At 57.3% G+C, this 15,984-nt stretch overlaps 1 protein-coding gene across 4 annotated transcripts in view; it reads right to left on the reverse strand.

Annotated features, from left to right (window-relative positions):
* GATAD2A (GATA zinc finger domain containing 2A) overlaps positions 1-15,984 on the reverse strand; it is a 96,970-nt gene that overhangs the window by 2,956 nt on the left and 78,030 nt on the right. For 2 of the 4 annotated variants that reach the window (XM_052643457.1, XM_052643456.1), the window contains exons 4-12: positions 8,587-8,719; positions 8,355-8,486; positions 7,035-7,124; positions 6,262-6,393; positions 5,956-6,123; positions 4,158-4,437; positions 1,592-1,890; positions 812-958; positions 378-573 (exon numbers count right to left, since the gene is read on the reverse strand). In XM_052643457.1, coding sequence (XP_052499417.1) covers positions 378-573; positions 812-958; positions 1,592-1,890; positions 4,158-4,437; positions 5,956-6,123; positions 6,262-6,393; positions 7,035-7,124; positions 8,355-8,486; positions 8,587-8,719 — 1,577 coding nt within the window. The remainder of the gene's footprint in view (positions 1-377; positions 574-811; positions 959-1,591; positions 1,891-4,157; positions 4,438-5,955; positions 6,124-6,261; positions 6,394-7,034; positions 7,125-8,354; positions 8,487-8,586; positions 8,720-15,984) is intronic. The other 2 variants (XM_052643458.1, XM_052643459.1) reach the window with 2 other exon arrangements.

Below are 15,984 nucleotides of genomic sequence, written 5' to 3' on the forward strand. Positions count from 1 at the left end.
TGGGTCAGCACACCGTGAAAGGTACACTGTAATAGCAGAAACAAGCCTTCTCTGTGGCAGGAAGGAGGAGGGCTGAGGCGGGCATTGCCTGAACTGGTTCCGTCCCACATTTTGGGTCAAGAGCTGAGAGTCTAGGTATGGGGGTGGAGATACCAAGTGTGGTTAGCATTTATCCAGGGCCACCACTAGTTCAGGGTGTCCTACTCAGCGAACAGAGGTGAGGCTGTAGTCTCGGAGGCAGCTGCTCTTAAGAAAGCAAGTACGGGTTCAGGACCCTGGTGCCACAGCCTGGGTGTGTGCAGGCCTCTCTTAAAAGTAAGGGTGGGAAGGGCCCGCCCCTGGGGAGGTCCCCGCTGAGCCCCTCCAGGGCCGCCCACCTGTACTCAGGGGCGCCTTCTTCCAGTTGGAGGTGGTGCTGCCCTTGCCAGCGCTCATGGCCCTCTCGGAATGTCTGCCCGTCCTGCTGACGAGGGTGGTGGCCGAGGCTGCGTTCTGCAGTTTGGGCGACTGGCTGAATGTGTGCAGGATGCCTCGGGGTGTTGTGGCCGAGCCCCGGGACAGCTGGCTGGAGGCCTGCGGGGGAGAGAGAGGGCCACAGCTCACACAGGGAAGGGGGCCACGGAGGGCACGGTGCTCAGCGCAGCCTCTCCTTGATCTAGCTGACCTCTTCCCACCCACACGGGATCCCGGAAGTCCAACATCAGGAGACTAGGTAAGTTGCACCGAGGCAGGAGGGGAAGGAGGAAGGGAAAGAGAGAGCAAGAGACAGACAGACGGACGGACGCAGGTAGCGTGACAGTCGGCGACTGACGTGGTCACGGTCGGGGGCGTGAGGGCTGGTTGGTTGTGCGGTGCGGGGGGCTCCCGGCGCCCTAGTTCTGACCTGTAGCACAGCCCCGTTACTCCAGTCGCGGGCCTCTCCTGAGCGGAACGCCAACTTACGCCGGGGTTTTATGACCTACACAAACGGGGGTTGAAAGCGAGGTCAGCGCTGTCCAGAGGCTGACCTCAGGCGACCACGTGACCGAGGGGCAGCAGCTATGGTCGTGCGAGGCTGAGTCCCCAAAAGGACAGCAATTTCCTGAGGCAGCACCGCCACCCACTATGCAGGGATCTTGAGAAGATGAGTTTGTTAGATGAATTATCAATGACTTCCAAGGACACAAAAAATTGCCAATTGTCTACAAGGGGTGGGAAAACAAAACATTAAAAAAAAAAAAAGGGCAGCCAAAAAAACTTGATTTCAAACTTGCTCCTCTCCTTAATTTAGCTAGAACATTTCTTCCAGCGCCCCTTTTGCAGCTCAATGTGGCTTTCAAAAAAGTCCTTTTAGACAAGAAGTACTTGTCAGCCGGCACACTGCGAGTGAAAGCTACAAAATCTAAAGAAACTGCAAATTAGTATTTTCACCACCAAAAGCCACCATTAAATGCAATTTAGACGCACAGTTAACAACCAGGCAGATGATCGCCGAGTGAGGGAGAGAACGTCGGAGCATCCTGCCTGCCAGCGACAGCTCCTTGCCGAGGGAGCGAGGAACAAGATCCCTCTCCCGGAGGGCACCCGTGCCCACCCCACGCGCGGCTCTCACCTGCCTCAGCACGGGGAGCGGGGCACCGGCGGGCTCGGCCTTGGCCTGCGCGGGGGCGGCGCCCTGCTGCAGGAGGCGCTGCTCGACCTCCTGCTCCTGCTGGAGCGCCTTCACGAAGGCGGCCTTCAGGCGGCTCGTGTGCTCCACCTTGAGCGCCTTCTTCTGGTTGGACGCCATACAGTTCTCGCACATGATGGCGCCGCCCTTCTCCTCCCGCCAGCGGCACGTGAAGTCTGTCTTGCACTGTGCACACATGTAGGGCTCCCGGGAGAGCACGACGGCGGCCGACATCCTGCCCGCTGCAGGGGGAGACAGACGTGGCTCACGTCGGAGGAGTGGGAGCAGCACAGCCAGAGCCCGCACCACCCCCAGGAGGGATGTGCACGCTGGCAGAGCCCAGGCAGCGCGCTGGGCCAGGGGGCCCAACTGGCATCGGGACACTGAGGCCCCGACGTTCGTTCATTCGGCACACACACGGGTGCCAACTGTGTGCAGACACAGGGCCAGCCTGCAGAAGCTTTGCTGAGAAGCAACGCTGGGGCACTTTAGAAAGCTGCAGGCTCGGCATCCTCGACACCAACTCTCAAAGACACCTGGCTTCTCCCAGCCATCCTTCCTGCCCACAGAGCAGGCATTTCCCACCCTCCTGCATTGCACCACCTGTCGGGGAGACGGTGGCCACTCCAGGCCCCATCTTGTAAGGTGATGGGGCACCCTTGCCTGGGGGCGAGGTAACCACATCTAGAAAGTGCTCACAACAGACACCGTGCCTGGAGTCCTGTGCATAGCAGGGTGTCCGGGCTGCACAACAAGCTCTTGAGGGGACACATCCCTAGCGCCCTGTCTCAAGAAGACACAGCCTGGGGAGCTGAAGTGACTGTGCATGGCTGGCCAGACACACAGCCGGACCCGGGGAACAAGAACTTGGTGGCACCCAGCTCCCGGAGGGGTGACCAGGGCAGCCACAAAAAGAGCCTGCTGAGGTGTGGGGTCCTGCTTTCTTCAGTGTGTACACACACACATATGTGCCATCCAATGTGCATTAAGGGGTAACTGCATTTTGTTCCTATCTCTTCCATGGGCAGCACTCAAAGTTCAACAGCCTCCTGGTGTCATGGACCGTGATGTGGAGAGACCCCGGCCGCCCCATCCTCCTGGCTGAGTTGCCTCTACCTGGTGAGGGGCTGCAGCGGGGGATCTGACTCTAGGGGGCTCCTGCCGCTCCACAGAGCAGACAGGACGCCACCTGCCCAAGCTGCCGGAGGCCCCAGGGTCCACCGTGGGCCCCAGCTCTGGTCCCCAGCCTGGAGCTTCTCCTTCCTCACACCCACCCCCAGAGGAGGTAGCCCCTGCTGCCTAGGCAGCAGCGGCTGCCCTCGGTGTCAGAGCCACCTCAGGCAGGACTCAGGGCCTCCTCTCACGGCTAGGGTCTGTTTCCTGACGACAGGGGATGGAGACTGACCCCTGACGAGAACAAGCGCAGACAGACCAGTCTGGGAGAGAAGGAGCCCAGCACAGGCCAGTGCGAGACTGGCGGGCACTACAGCCTCCTGCCTGCCACACCACACAGGCCTGGTAGCAGCTCTTTTGCCAACCTGACCTCATCCCAAAGGAGTCACTGAAGGAGTGCAGACACGTCCGGGCTGTGTCAGAGCCCACATCTCTCTGTCCTGGGCCCGGCCGCAGGCCCCCAGCTCCTCCGGTACAGTCCACCCGGCCACCCCTGGCCCTGAGGAGCACTGTCTCCGCTTCAGCACGGAGCGTCGATGAGCCCACGCAGGGAGGAGAGCCAGGCTGGCTGGCCAACTGGCATCACCACGCGCGCAGTTTAAGGACAGAAGAGCCCTCAGTTCTGCGCCTGCTGGCGACTCTCCCGGGGCAAAGGTGACTTCCTCCTTTCCAGCATCCGTTCTCCTCGCCACCCCGTGTGTGCGCTTTCGTCCCTAAAACCTCTTAACATGCAGGTGGCTTTCCAGACCACTTCCAGAGAGGGTGATAACGTGAGCTAGCCCAGGCACAGGTGCCCCTCCCCCAGCGTGGGGACTCAGTGCCCGGCAAAGCTCCACCCTCCCCCAGCTCTCAGAGGAGGCCCCATCAGAAAGAAGCTGCCTGCTGCACATGTAAGAAGCGATCCAGGGTGCGAGGGGTCATCGACCGGGAGGCCGGGACTGACATATATACACTGCTCTATATACAGCGGATCACCAACAGGGACCTGCTGCACGGCACGGGGAACGACTCAGTCCTCTGCAGTGACCCTCATGGGAACAGAATCTAAGAGAGAGTGGATGTGTGTGTAACGGATCCACTTTGCTGTGCAGCAGAGAAGCCAAAACAACACTGTACATCAACTACACTCAACGAAAAACTTAAAAAAAAAAAAAAAATTAATCTAAACCGCAGAGCAAGTGAAGAACTGATGGCAAAAGATCATCCATAATATGCTCCAAGACAGCCGTGCGTACACAGCAGACGTGCCCACACGCGCTAAGCATCGGAAACAACTCATATGATGGAAACCTCAGCTTCAAGACAGAGAACAGCCCTGGGCCCATGGCCTGCTCACCTTGTGTCTCCAGCAGGTTCTGCACCACCTCCTCCAGGCCCACCAGGTAGATGAATTCGTTGTTGGCAGCGCTGGGCAGGAAGTTCATCTCGGGGGCAGGGGGTTTGGGTGGGGGGATTTCAAGCAGCGTCTTCTCCAGCTGTTTGCGCAGTGCAAGCTTGGCGGCCGCCTGCCGACTGGCTGGAGAATCCGCAGCGGTGACCACGGAGGCCACGCTGGTGGGGGTGGAGTTGGCCTGAGCAGAGGTGGCTGCCGTTCCTTTCAGCGATGCTGGGGAGGGCTTTGGGGAGGCAATGACCTGGTCAGGGGGCCTGAGGGGCCCACCCTGAGGAGAACCCGACAATCTGCACCATCAGCTATGCTAAGTCCTTATAAAAGTTAACTCCAGGTCGGCACCATCAGCTACACTAACAAGTCCTTAAAAGTAACTCAGAGCTGCCTGCCATCAACAAGCTACAGAAAGAGAGACGTTCAACTCAACTGCTCTGAGGTGACCAATCTTACAAATAACTTGTTGAGGTTTAGCTGATACCCAGATAACTTAAACATCTGTAACCTGCTACACTCTATCAGCTGAGGCCACCCATGAAGCCATCAGCATCACAGCGGGCACCCCTTTGGCAACCACCCCCACCCAGGCGCACGGCCACTGTCCTGTCACTACAGCCTGGTTCCCCTTCCAGCACGGGTCCAGGTGGCCCCTTCCTCAAAAGGTTGCAAAGGTGGCGCGCTGCGGCATCGACGGCATCTCCCTCACGAGTGCCTCTGTGTGCCCCCGCCCTTCACTCTTCTCCATCCTCATTGCTCCTGTGTCACTCACTGTCTTCTCGACCCTGGTGGCTGACCTTCCACCACCTCCTCACTCCAGCTCACTTGCCACCCGACACTCAAATGCTCTCCCCCAAACTGGGAGCGGACCATGCCAGTACCCTTAAGCTTTACGGGACTGAAGACCCTTCTGGAAATAGGAAAGCTGTGTACACTGTCTCCAGGAAGATGCATGCACCTGACAACGGGCATGCCGTGGGCCTCAGGGAGCCCGTGACACCGGCCCAGGGGTCCCCGCAGGGAAGCGAGACTCCCCAGCACGAGGGTGCCGCCTGGCCTCTGACCGGCCAGCTCTTCGCTGCCCCCCTCGCCAGCTCCCTTGGCCCCCCAGGGAGCAGAGCCGCAGGATCACCACTGCCTGCCTGGCTGCCACCCTTCTGACACAAGGACAGGGTGGCACACAGCAGGGATCTGACCAGCGCCTACGGGGTGGATGGAAGGGCCTGCCCAGGACATCCCCATTCGGGCAGCAGGACAGTCCTTGAGCCTGACTTCAGAAGAGCACTGCTGGCCATGATCTTATCTGAGAAAGGCAGACACGGATGGTGCCAGAGGAGGAAGAGAAGCTAGCTCGCACAGCAACAGAAGCTCGTGCAGGCCTAGCCATCTCATCCGGCAGTGAGGGTCTTCAGCCTGCTGCCCCTGGCTCCATCTCCCCACACTCTTGGGCGGAAACAAGCCCTCACCATCTCAGAGGCTCTGTACAGAGGTGAAGGGACACGTGGCTAAAAATAGACGCACTGGCGCTGAAGGGACATCTGCAGACATTCCCCTCACGTGCTTGCGCCTGGCCGCGGTGGTGAAGAGGGAGGGGTGGGTGGAGGGGAAGGGGGAGCCTCTGGTGACCCCACCCTCACCCTCTCAGCAGAGGCAACAGGAGACTCCTGTCCACAACCTTCACGACCCAACAAGGTCCCAGGAGCTACAGGACCACGGGCCACGGGACTGGGCTGTCTGTCGCACGACTCACCTGTGGGATGTTGACGAGCAGACTAGTGTTGGGGACGTTGGCGACACGGATGAGGCCCTGCTGAATGATCCTCTGTCCCTGAATTTGCACACTGGGCACAGACGCCCGGGGAGCCAGAAGGAGTGGCGGTGGCCCTGTGCTGGAATGTTGTCTGATGTTGTGGATTTGCTGTCGGGGTGTGGGGCAGAGACAAGACAATGAGAGGACAATAAAGAGAGACTCGGGGAAAGGGCCCCAGTCTGAGTACCGGGGTCACTCTTCCGAGAGAGACAGTTGCCTGGGGCTGTTCCGTAAGCCCATGCTCACCTGGGCCCCCCTCACGAGCGGGGGCATGACGACCTGGGAGCTCGCCTGAGGCCCTAACTTTGAGGACGTCTGCTGCCCGCCACGGACCAGGGGTGGTGGGATGACACTGCCAGGCATCCGAGTTGCAGAGGCCTGTCAACAACAGCAACCCTCAGATCTCACACAGCTTTGTAAACAGGTGTGTTGTGTTCATAAAGGCACAGACGCACACCCACCAGAACAGTGGTGGTAGAAAAAAGCTAAAGTGACTGCTCACTCTAGACAAACAAAAGAACGAGGAACACAGGCTCCCACCAAGAGCCATGCCAACCTGGACTCGCTCAGGACCCAGGCACCCCCATGGTAAGAAGTTAGCTAACTGGGATCAACACTGCCCGCCTGCTGGTCTGAGCTGCGGTCTCTGGCTTGAGGGCGGGCAGGTGGGCTTGGCCTGACCTCTGTCCTACGGCTGAAGCAGGAGCTCTGCCCATCGCGCCCTGTGGGCAGAGGAGGCTGTAACAGGCTCAGAGAGCCGGGCTGCAGTGGGGGCCCAGTGTGTCCAGGATCTCGGCCGTCTCTCCAGTCTCACTAGAGGCAGCCATGGGAGGGGCCCTCCGAGCGTCTGTGTTATTCATGATGAACAGGGGCCCGGTTTGGGTATGGGGACGCAAATGTGACTGGCAAGAGGGCTCCCACTGGAAGGCCTCATTCTAGTCTTACGAGAAGGAATGAGCAGCCTTTTGCAGAAACCGGATCACGGCTGCTCAGGAGCGTGATGCAGAGTAAACACTGACCTGAAGTGATGGCTTGCCGGAAGGAATGTTCTGGGTGCCCCGTACGAGCGGGGGAGGGGTGGTCACGGAGCTCCCAGTGGAGCCTGCGGGCTGCAAGAGGTCAGGACAGGCAGGAGATGAGAAGGCTACCAACCATGCTCCTCCCCACACACGATTCTGAGGAGCACTGCTTTTTTTCTTCTTTAAGAAGCATCAGGCTCTCAAAGGTTCTGCTTGCCTGCCATGTTCACTGTAGCGGGAACTAACATGTTTGAACAACACAGGACGGATTTTCCAGGGCCCTTTACCCCTCTGCCCCAGGGTGCTTGGCATCACTGAGATTCAGGTGCCATCTCTGCCCTCCAGGGGACAAAAAAGGCTGGCGGTAAAGGCTGAGGCTTATATATGTATATATCAATCCCCACCCTGGTGAGAAACTGTTTGGTCCAGGCATACAGTCCACCAAGGACAGTGACAGACCTGGTCCCCATCATCAACTCTTCAGCAATCAACAGGAAACAAGTAACGAGCAGGCTCATCCATCAGGATATTAACAGATGCCAGGCTTGGTCCACTTGTTTACTAGGTGTGGAGTGGGAGCTCAAGCAAATCCCCAAGTCAGACCACAAGTGTCCTCCCGTCTTGCTCCCTTTAAGGTGGAAGCAATGCCTACACACTGTCTGCTTGTACTGCCCAAGCTGCATTTCCTTTCTGGTTCACTGAGAGAGTCATCAGAAGGTAAGGAAGGGTAGCCATGTCACAGACCAGGAACCTTTCCAGAATGGGATAACAAAAGAGGCCCACAAAACCAGCCTGACCTTGCCTTACAGGATAAGCCCCGTTTAGAAGCCGCACGAGGAGCGTGAGGCGTGGGGAGGTGGCAGGGGCAGAAGCCCTGGGACACGGCCTCCGGGGTTGGGTATGGGCACCCTGAAGCAGGCATTCAGCATTCTGTCCAGAAATCCAGAGAGGCCCCTGCCGGCCACACAGGCACCCACAGGGCAGAACGCCCCTCTGAAAGGGGTTCAGAACAGAGCTGTGTTTCCAGCACCTTCAGAGTCGTCTGCTCTCCATTTCCTTGATGGGAATCTACAGGAACGAGGTTCTCATACTCAGATCCAGAATATTCTAGATTGAAATCTCCTCTAAGCTAAATCCAAAACATGAACTTGAGCCTGCAAATTTCCAATTCAGACCCTGCCCCTCTGCCCCCGAGGAAACCGGACTCCTCACAGACCCAGCTCCTGGGGCAGCAGGGAGCCAAAGAAGCACCCATGTTTTCTGTCCCTGGTCCTAAATACCTCTCACTGACCCCTGAGGAGTGAACACCCATGCACATACCTTCTGGGTGGGAGTTTCTTTTTGTATTTGACTCTGCCGCAACTTCTTCAACAAAACCAGTTTTGCTTCTTCTAACCGTAACTCTTCTTTTAGTTGCTTAATCATCCTTTCTCGTTCTTCAGGACTGCTTTTCTACAAGGTCAAGAGAACATGGGTTGAGGGAGGGCTGGGGCCAGGGAGCACCAGCTGGCCCCACCGCGAGGCGGCTCCCTGGCGCGGGGACAGAGCTCACCATGAGGGCCTCGGTGCTGGTCTCCTTCGGGGGCTCCTCGGTCAGCCCATTCACCCTCGGGCTCGCAGGCTGCTCGTTGTCAGACAGCACGATCACATCAGGCGAAGGGGGTCTCCTCTCAGACTTCATGTCACTGTGGGGCAGGGAGGAGGGCTGTTACCCGAGCACCCCGCCTGTGGTGGGCAGCACTCCCACGGATGCTGGGATTCAGACGCAGACACAGTGAAGTGGAGGCGAGCAGGCTGGCCTCCCCACCCCTCCCCACAACCGCCTGCCCAGGCTGCCTTTTCTCACTGCACTCACCACGTGGCCCTCGAACCTGCCAGTTTACAGCTGAGCCCTTTAAAAAGTCAGGACTGTTCCCGATAACTACTTCTGTGTCCCCTGGGCTGAGGATACCTATGTGTCTGCGGGAAAACATCACATTTTGGAACGCACCACAGCCCCTTTCCGTACCATACGGCTCAGTACTGAACCAGAACACTTGCTCCTGGATCTTGGGCCTGCTGGTGGAGCGCCTACCTACCCATGCTGGAAGCCACCTGATGGGGAGGCCAGCCCCACTTGAATCAGCCTTTCTTTGCTGAACCCAGACTCCCTGACGACCCTCAGGCCTGGACAGCCCACCTACCCCTCCCCAGGTGACAGAGGGGCTGAGGCCTACACTTTCAGCTGACGGTCCAAGTCCCCAGAGTGGGGCATCACCACCTCACGAGGCAGCCAAGGCAGCCTGCTGTGGGGTCCTTCCTGGGCTACAGGTGGGCTCTCTATCCTGCCAGTGGCAACGTGGCAGTAGTGGCTGCAGGTTTTGAAACTGACTGGAACATGGCACATATTTGCTCTCACATACCAGGGTACTACCCAGCCACTTAATCTGCTCACAGACTAGCTCCCAGCCACCCCTGCCCATTATCCTCTGCCCTCGTTTCCCAATCCTACCACTCAAGTTCCTCAGAACGTATATGCACATCTAGTAATGTTCAGTTCAGTTCAGTCGCTCAGTCGTGTCCGACTCTTTGCGACCCCATGAATCGCAGCACACCAGGCCTCCCTGTCCATCACCAACTCCCGGAGTTCACTCAAATTCACGTCCATCGAGTCAGTGATGCCATCCAGCCATCTCATTCTCTGTCGTCCCCTTCTCCTGCCCTCAATCCCTCCCAGCATCAGAGTCTTTTCCAATGAGTCAACCCTTCTCATGAGGTGGCCTAAATACTGGAGTTTCAGCTTTAGCATCATTCCTTCCAAAGAACACTCAGGACTGATCTCCTTTAGAATGGACTGGTTGGATCTCCTTGCAGTCCGAGGGACTCTCAAGAGTCTTCTCCAACACCACAGTTCAAAAGCATCAATTCTTTGGCGCTCAGCTTTCTTCACAGTCCAACTCTCACATCCATACATGACTACTGGAAAAACCATAGCCTTGACTAAACGGACCTTCGTTGGCAAAGTAATGTCTCTGCTTCTCAATACGCTGTCTAGGTTGGTCATAACTTTCCTTCCAAGGAGCAAGCGTCTTTTAATTTCATGGCTGCAGTCACCATCTGCAGTGATTTTGAAGCCCCCCAAAATAAAGTCTGACACTGTTTCCCCATCTATTTCCCATGAAGTGCTAGGCTTCCGCTAATGGCATTGCTGACCACATATATAAGGACCGATGGGTCTCAGAGACAGTGCTAGCACCAAGCCAAGCAGCTCTGTCTGCTGAGGACCTAATGTAAACTCTCCCTTAAGATCTAGCCTCATCATCTGTGTTGAAAGAATGCAATCAGCAGGAAAGCCAGCCAAGGACTGAATTCGCCCGCTAGGTGGCACTATGACCCAGAGAACAAACTCGGCTAAGTTAACTGGGAGTAGTAACAACTCAAAGTTGTCCCATTCCTTCCAGCTGAGTGGGGAAGCAGAGTTAGGGATGGGAAACCGGTATTTTAACAGCCCACTGAACTGCCCTTTCCACTCCCAGAGTGAGCTATGCCTTCAGGGAAGGGGGGTGCACAGAGGACCACACACCGGGTTCACTGACTCCCCCAACCCCTCAACCCGCAGCGCTCTCCCTTGGCCCAACCTCATCTCAGCTCTCAGAGCAGCACAGCCGCTGCACTGCAGCAAGCGCAGCCCTGATGCGATGGAACCACCACAGGTACAGCTGCTGGGTGGGCTTCCACGAGCGATCAGGAGGCGCCCATTTCAAGGTACAGAACTCCCTCATTGGGGTTAGCAGCCCACATTTTCAAGTCCAGGAATTGGCTGGCTGTCTATAAAATAACCCAGGATGTCTCACTAGGGCCTCAACAAACCAAAAACCAATGCAGTTCAGGAACTCTTTCAAGTCTGTGTCTCCCTGCTGGCTGCCAACTCTGCCCAAGATACACATCAAAGATGACCCCGGGGCTCCAACCCAGGTTCTGTGGGCATGCGCACAGGCACTGAGCAGACACAAGGCTCTGGCACGGGAGCTGCAGCCGCTGGTCGCAGCCCAGGCAGGCTCCCAGGCGGCCACACAGCAGAGCAGCAGCCTCGGCAGAACCAAGTCTAGAGTTACAGACTGCCGGTGCTTCCTGAGCAAGAGCGAACGGGGGCAACGGTAACCTACAGGGATTTATCACTTTTTACCATCTCATGGAGCATGCGCCCATCTCCAAGGTGAGATGCCTAATACAGCTCAAATCTGCCTGAGGGAAGAGGGCAGGGTTAGGGGCTGGACCACATGGAAGCTGAAGCTGCCTAAGATGACCACTGTGACCAGAGCTCTCCCAGGTCCCATCTTGGACGAGACTAATCAATAACTCGTCCAAGAGATGACATCACCTCCCATCAGTGATCACTCAGCATCCCAGCAGCCAGCAGGGAGTGAACTTCCTGTATGCTAATCAGGCCACCAAAAAGTCATGTGACAAAGGCATTTCCCTCTTTGGTCATGTGACCCTTTAACTGTGCCTTCCAACGTGAAAACCATGGCAACAGCCAGTTCTAACCAGTTTGTGACATGCAGCCTTCATTTTGAGAAGTGAGGTAGGGTTCAGGTGCTGTCAGGAAATGGAGGCGCCAGCTCGCCCTGGGGCTGCAGGGCTGCAGGCACTTCCTGTGTGGCCCTGGCCCACAGGGGACTGCTCGCTTGTTACAGGGACCTGGGTCGCCTCTTCCGAACGCAGAAGGGCCACCAGCCCCCACTAGTTTCCAACAAGGAAAACTTTCCTAAAGCTCAATTTTAACACAAAGGTACTTCAAGTTTCTCAGAACTTTCCCAGAGAGCTCTTTTAATTCAAGGAAAAGGATACTCATTTGACAAAGGCTCAAAATTATCGTGGGCATTCTTTTTCTAAAAAAATGTATTCTAAATTATAAAACCATCTAGCCCAACATGCCAGGGAAGCAGTGTAGTGGCAGTGTATATAATCTCGGTCCAGGGAGGCTGCCAGGGCACCACATTTATTTGAAAGCTATGATTTCAGGGCAAATGCATTAAGCCTAGCCTGCCCATCTTGGGAATCCTGATATAAATTATTATGATCAGAAGAGATTTTATGTGACCTGGAAGCAAGCCAGGCTGTTCGTGAAAACGTTCTCACTACCTCCCTCCCTTGTATGCCACCCGAGGCTAAACAAACAAAAATTCTGTTACATGCCCGGAACTTCTGTCAAGTTTCCTGGAGATTAAAACTTAACTTACAACAAGATCCCTCCATTCACAGCACCACCATCCCAGGTGCTTACCCAGCAGTGGTCAGTGCGGGGTTAACACTGAGTGTCTCACTGGCCTGTGCCAGGGGAAGCAGTTTTCATCAAGGGAACGCAGCCCTGACCTTTGCTGTTCTCCATACGCGCCTGCCTGATGTCTGGGCAAGGTGCACTTGACCCACACCCATGCATCCATGTTCTCACTCCTTCCTAGCTGCTGGAAGCCAACCTAAGAAGTGGGTGCCGTGTCCAGCAGCGGGGAGAAACCCCTGGATAACAGCAGTTCTGTCTTTAGGGTCAGCCAGGAGGGACAGGGGCACGTGGGAGCAGACCACCGCCCACCCGGCTTCACCAGAGGCCATTACCGCCCCAGACTTGTTTGACCAAAGCCTGCGTGCGTTTTTCTAAGATCCCTGAGATGCCTGCACACACGAACGAAGTCGGGGACAACTGTGGGCCCAATGAGGCCTCAGGACAACAAACCGCTCCTTGGGGCTAACCAGGGGGAGAGAAGCAGGGCTGGCAGGCAACTAGTCCCTGCCAGAACCCTCCCTCTTCCCCCCATCTTTTGGCCCCAGGTGGGTGAGGAGAGGCAGGTAGTTGCTAACTGCTTAGGGGGGTGGGGGAGGCTTTGCTAGACCCCGCACCAAGCAAACACTTGTCTTGGCCCCACCAGACCCTCTCCCAGGGCATTCCTCCCACTAGAGCCCATTCACACCTTCCAGGCCCACAGGTCTCTCCAGTCCCCAACCCCTGAACCCCAAACTCCTGCTGCTCCCGAGCTGCCCCCACCTTCACCACCACCCACTGCAAGGAATGTCCCTCCATCATATTCTCATCTCCCCTGTGACAGACCCAACGCACGCTGGAAGAGGCACTTCTTGAACAGCCCCTGGAAGCACAGTCAGCACTACCCCACTGCACTCAGGGGACCCGTCCCCCAGCGGCACGCAGTCGGGGGAAGGCTTCCTAGTTCTACCCCCAAACTGCCCACCCTCAGCAGGGAGCTCAGGGCAAAACACTGGGGCCTTCACTGAAGGGCGGCAAAAGCCTGAGCAGAGGCCCTCCCCCGCCAGAGCCCAGCTAACTCACCCCTCACCTCCATAAGCTCGTCCAAGGCCAGCGCCCTGGCGTTCCTACAAGGGGCCACCCTCCCTCAGCCTCCCAGGGTGACGCTGCCACTGCCCACTCGACAGGCGGGTGCCCCAACCCAGGGATGGGGCCAGGGACCGGTGTTCCCACTCAGACCCTCTCTCCAGAAGGGTGGGGCACTGCAGCTCCCGGTGATGGCCAGGATGTTCCCAGGGCGCTGTGACAAGGGCAAAAACAGGGGTCCAGCCCTGGTGCGATGCCACAACCCCGGAAGAGGGGCTGAGGCCTCCTGAGCCAGAGGGGCAGGACTCTCCTCCTGGCACCACGCTGGCTGGTGGACAGGCCACAGGGCCTCCTCCCAGAGCAGGCACAGTGCACCAAGCCTGCACGTGCTGAGGGGAAGGAGGGGGTCACATGGCTGCATAACTGCCCCACTTGGTCCTGCCTCTTTCAAGTGAGAAACCCAGGGTAGGACATTCCCTCTCTGTGCCTCCTACAAGGTTGGGGACAGTAATTCCTGCCCTACTGCCCTTCAGCTTTGCTGGGTGAGGTGAGACCTCAGTGCCAAGAAGGTTCCGATGCCCTAGGAGGTCACTGGGGCAGTTTGGGCCCCAACCTCCCGAGGCAGTAAGGAGCTGCTTGCTGTGAAGGTGAACTGGGCAGACAGTGGACAATCAGGTAACAGCTGAATATTCCCAAACCCAGTGAAGACAGGTGTTGAGTCTGCTCTCTGGGTGCTCAGGTGACGTCCCTGGTGTGCACCAACCTCCCCCACTTCCCTGTACCTAACTCCAGGAGAGTCTGAGTTCACGAAGAATCCACAATGCCTGCAGACTGATCACTGTGCGCCTGTGGGCAGGTCTTTCCACATGCACAGATACTACGCTGCTCAAAGATGTGCAAGCTCAACTCAGAAATCAAAGGATTCCTGAATCACGTCATTATGTGTTTTCAAGCACCAAGCCCTAGAAATCCACTTCCCGTGAGCTCAGGACGCTGGCGGATGTTAACGAGGAGTCCCAACACTCCTAGCTGACAGAACACTGTGCAGAGGACCACTGCACCACACCCTTAGGAGGCCGCCCACTCAGGCTGCAGCGCGCCCTGCAGGCAGCTCGCTCCCTGCGGCTTGCAGTGAGAAGCAAAGAGGAAGCAGCGACGCGAGCTTCTGAAGCAAGGTCACAGCCTCAAAAGATTCTCCTTGGGCCCTGAGAACATATGCTGAGAGACCACCCCCCACAGAAGGACGCTGAGCCAGCTGTTTGGCTAGAGGGTCACAGAGACAGACACAGAGATGGCCCCGGCACCCCACATGAGCAACAAAGCCACTGGAGAGGAGAACCCAAGAAGCTACACTCAGCTGGGACCAGTCAGCCAGCAGAGCGGACAGACGACGCTATGCCATCACAGGTACTTTATGCCACCCGACTCCTGGGGCTGGCAGCCCAGCTCTGCCCCCGAGAGCTAGCCAATGCCAGTGTAGCTCTACAGCCTCCTGCAGACTGTCTTCAACAAGGCTGGCCACTCCAGACACTACACTACCCTGGGAGCAAGAAGGCGGGAAAGAAAGGGCTTATCCAAGTAACCACCCCTGCTGAACCTCAAAGCCCCATCTCCTCCCCTGAAAGGACCAGCAGCAGTTCTCCCAACACAGAGGGTGCCCCGGGGCAGACGCCCACTCAGGAGGGGATTGGTGTACAGCTCAGGGTCGGCCCGGCCCAACAGAGAAAGCGGTGCATGGGGAGTCCCAGGAGAGCAGGGGGCCATCCTCAGGCCTGGGAGCCACCACTGGAGGCTTCAGGCACTGCTGGGAGGGCTGTCTGAGCCAACGTTGGAAAGCAATTCCATACACTTAAGCCAGGGAGCACCCCTATTTCAGAAGCACTTCTAGGAAAGTTCTAAAGAGAGAAAAGACGTCTATCACCAGTTTCCAGGTTAGTCCTACTGCCTGGTAACGTTTCCCTGGCAGTTTCCAGTTGCACACTGCTTGTCTCAGTGGACACACACCACTGGGATCTTTCACAGTCATCTGGGCGTGAGAGCTACTCACTGGGACCCCACCACACGGCACCTTCCCTTCCCAGGAGGCCCCATCCACTCAGACACGCTCAGCGTTATCAGAGAGGGAACTGCCACATGCAGACACAGGCTGCGCCCTGAAGCCGGACACTTGCCTGCCCTGGGGGCTGGCGGGCACTGACGAGTGTGGGGTCCCTGCTGCACCCCTGGAGCCCACCTGCTCCCCGCTTGCCCCAGCTCTTCTGAGACTCCCTCAGCTCCCCTTCTTGGCATCCATTACCACCTCTCCCAGCCCTGTAACTTGACACCCTGTTGGCTGGGATGTCAAGACAAAAGCCCAGAGCCCGCTTTGTGGGGGCAGGAAGTCAGAATATATCGTGCTTCTAGGCCACAGAGGCCACGGAGGTGAGCAGCTGAGATGGGAGTTTTGAAACCCAGCCGTAATTCTTCCTGGAGACTCCAGGTCCAGCTATCGCTCCGGGACTCCATTATGGCCAAGATCTCAGAAGAAAGGAAGGGAACATGTGTGACCAGGGTCTGGCCCCCAGAGCCCATCCCCCACCCAGGCCCCCAGAGCAGAGCAGGGCAGAGGCAGCTGCAGCGAAGAGC

Source organism: Budorcas taxicolor, chromosome 7, assembly GCF_023091745.1.
Source record: "Budorcas taxicolor isolate Tak-1 chromosome 7, Takin1.1, whole genome shotgun sequence".
Taxonomy (NCBI): domain Eukaryota; kingdom Metazoa; phylum Chordata; class Mammalia; order Artiodactyla; family Bovidae; genus Budorcas; species Budorcas taxicolor.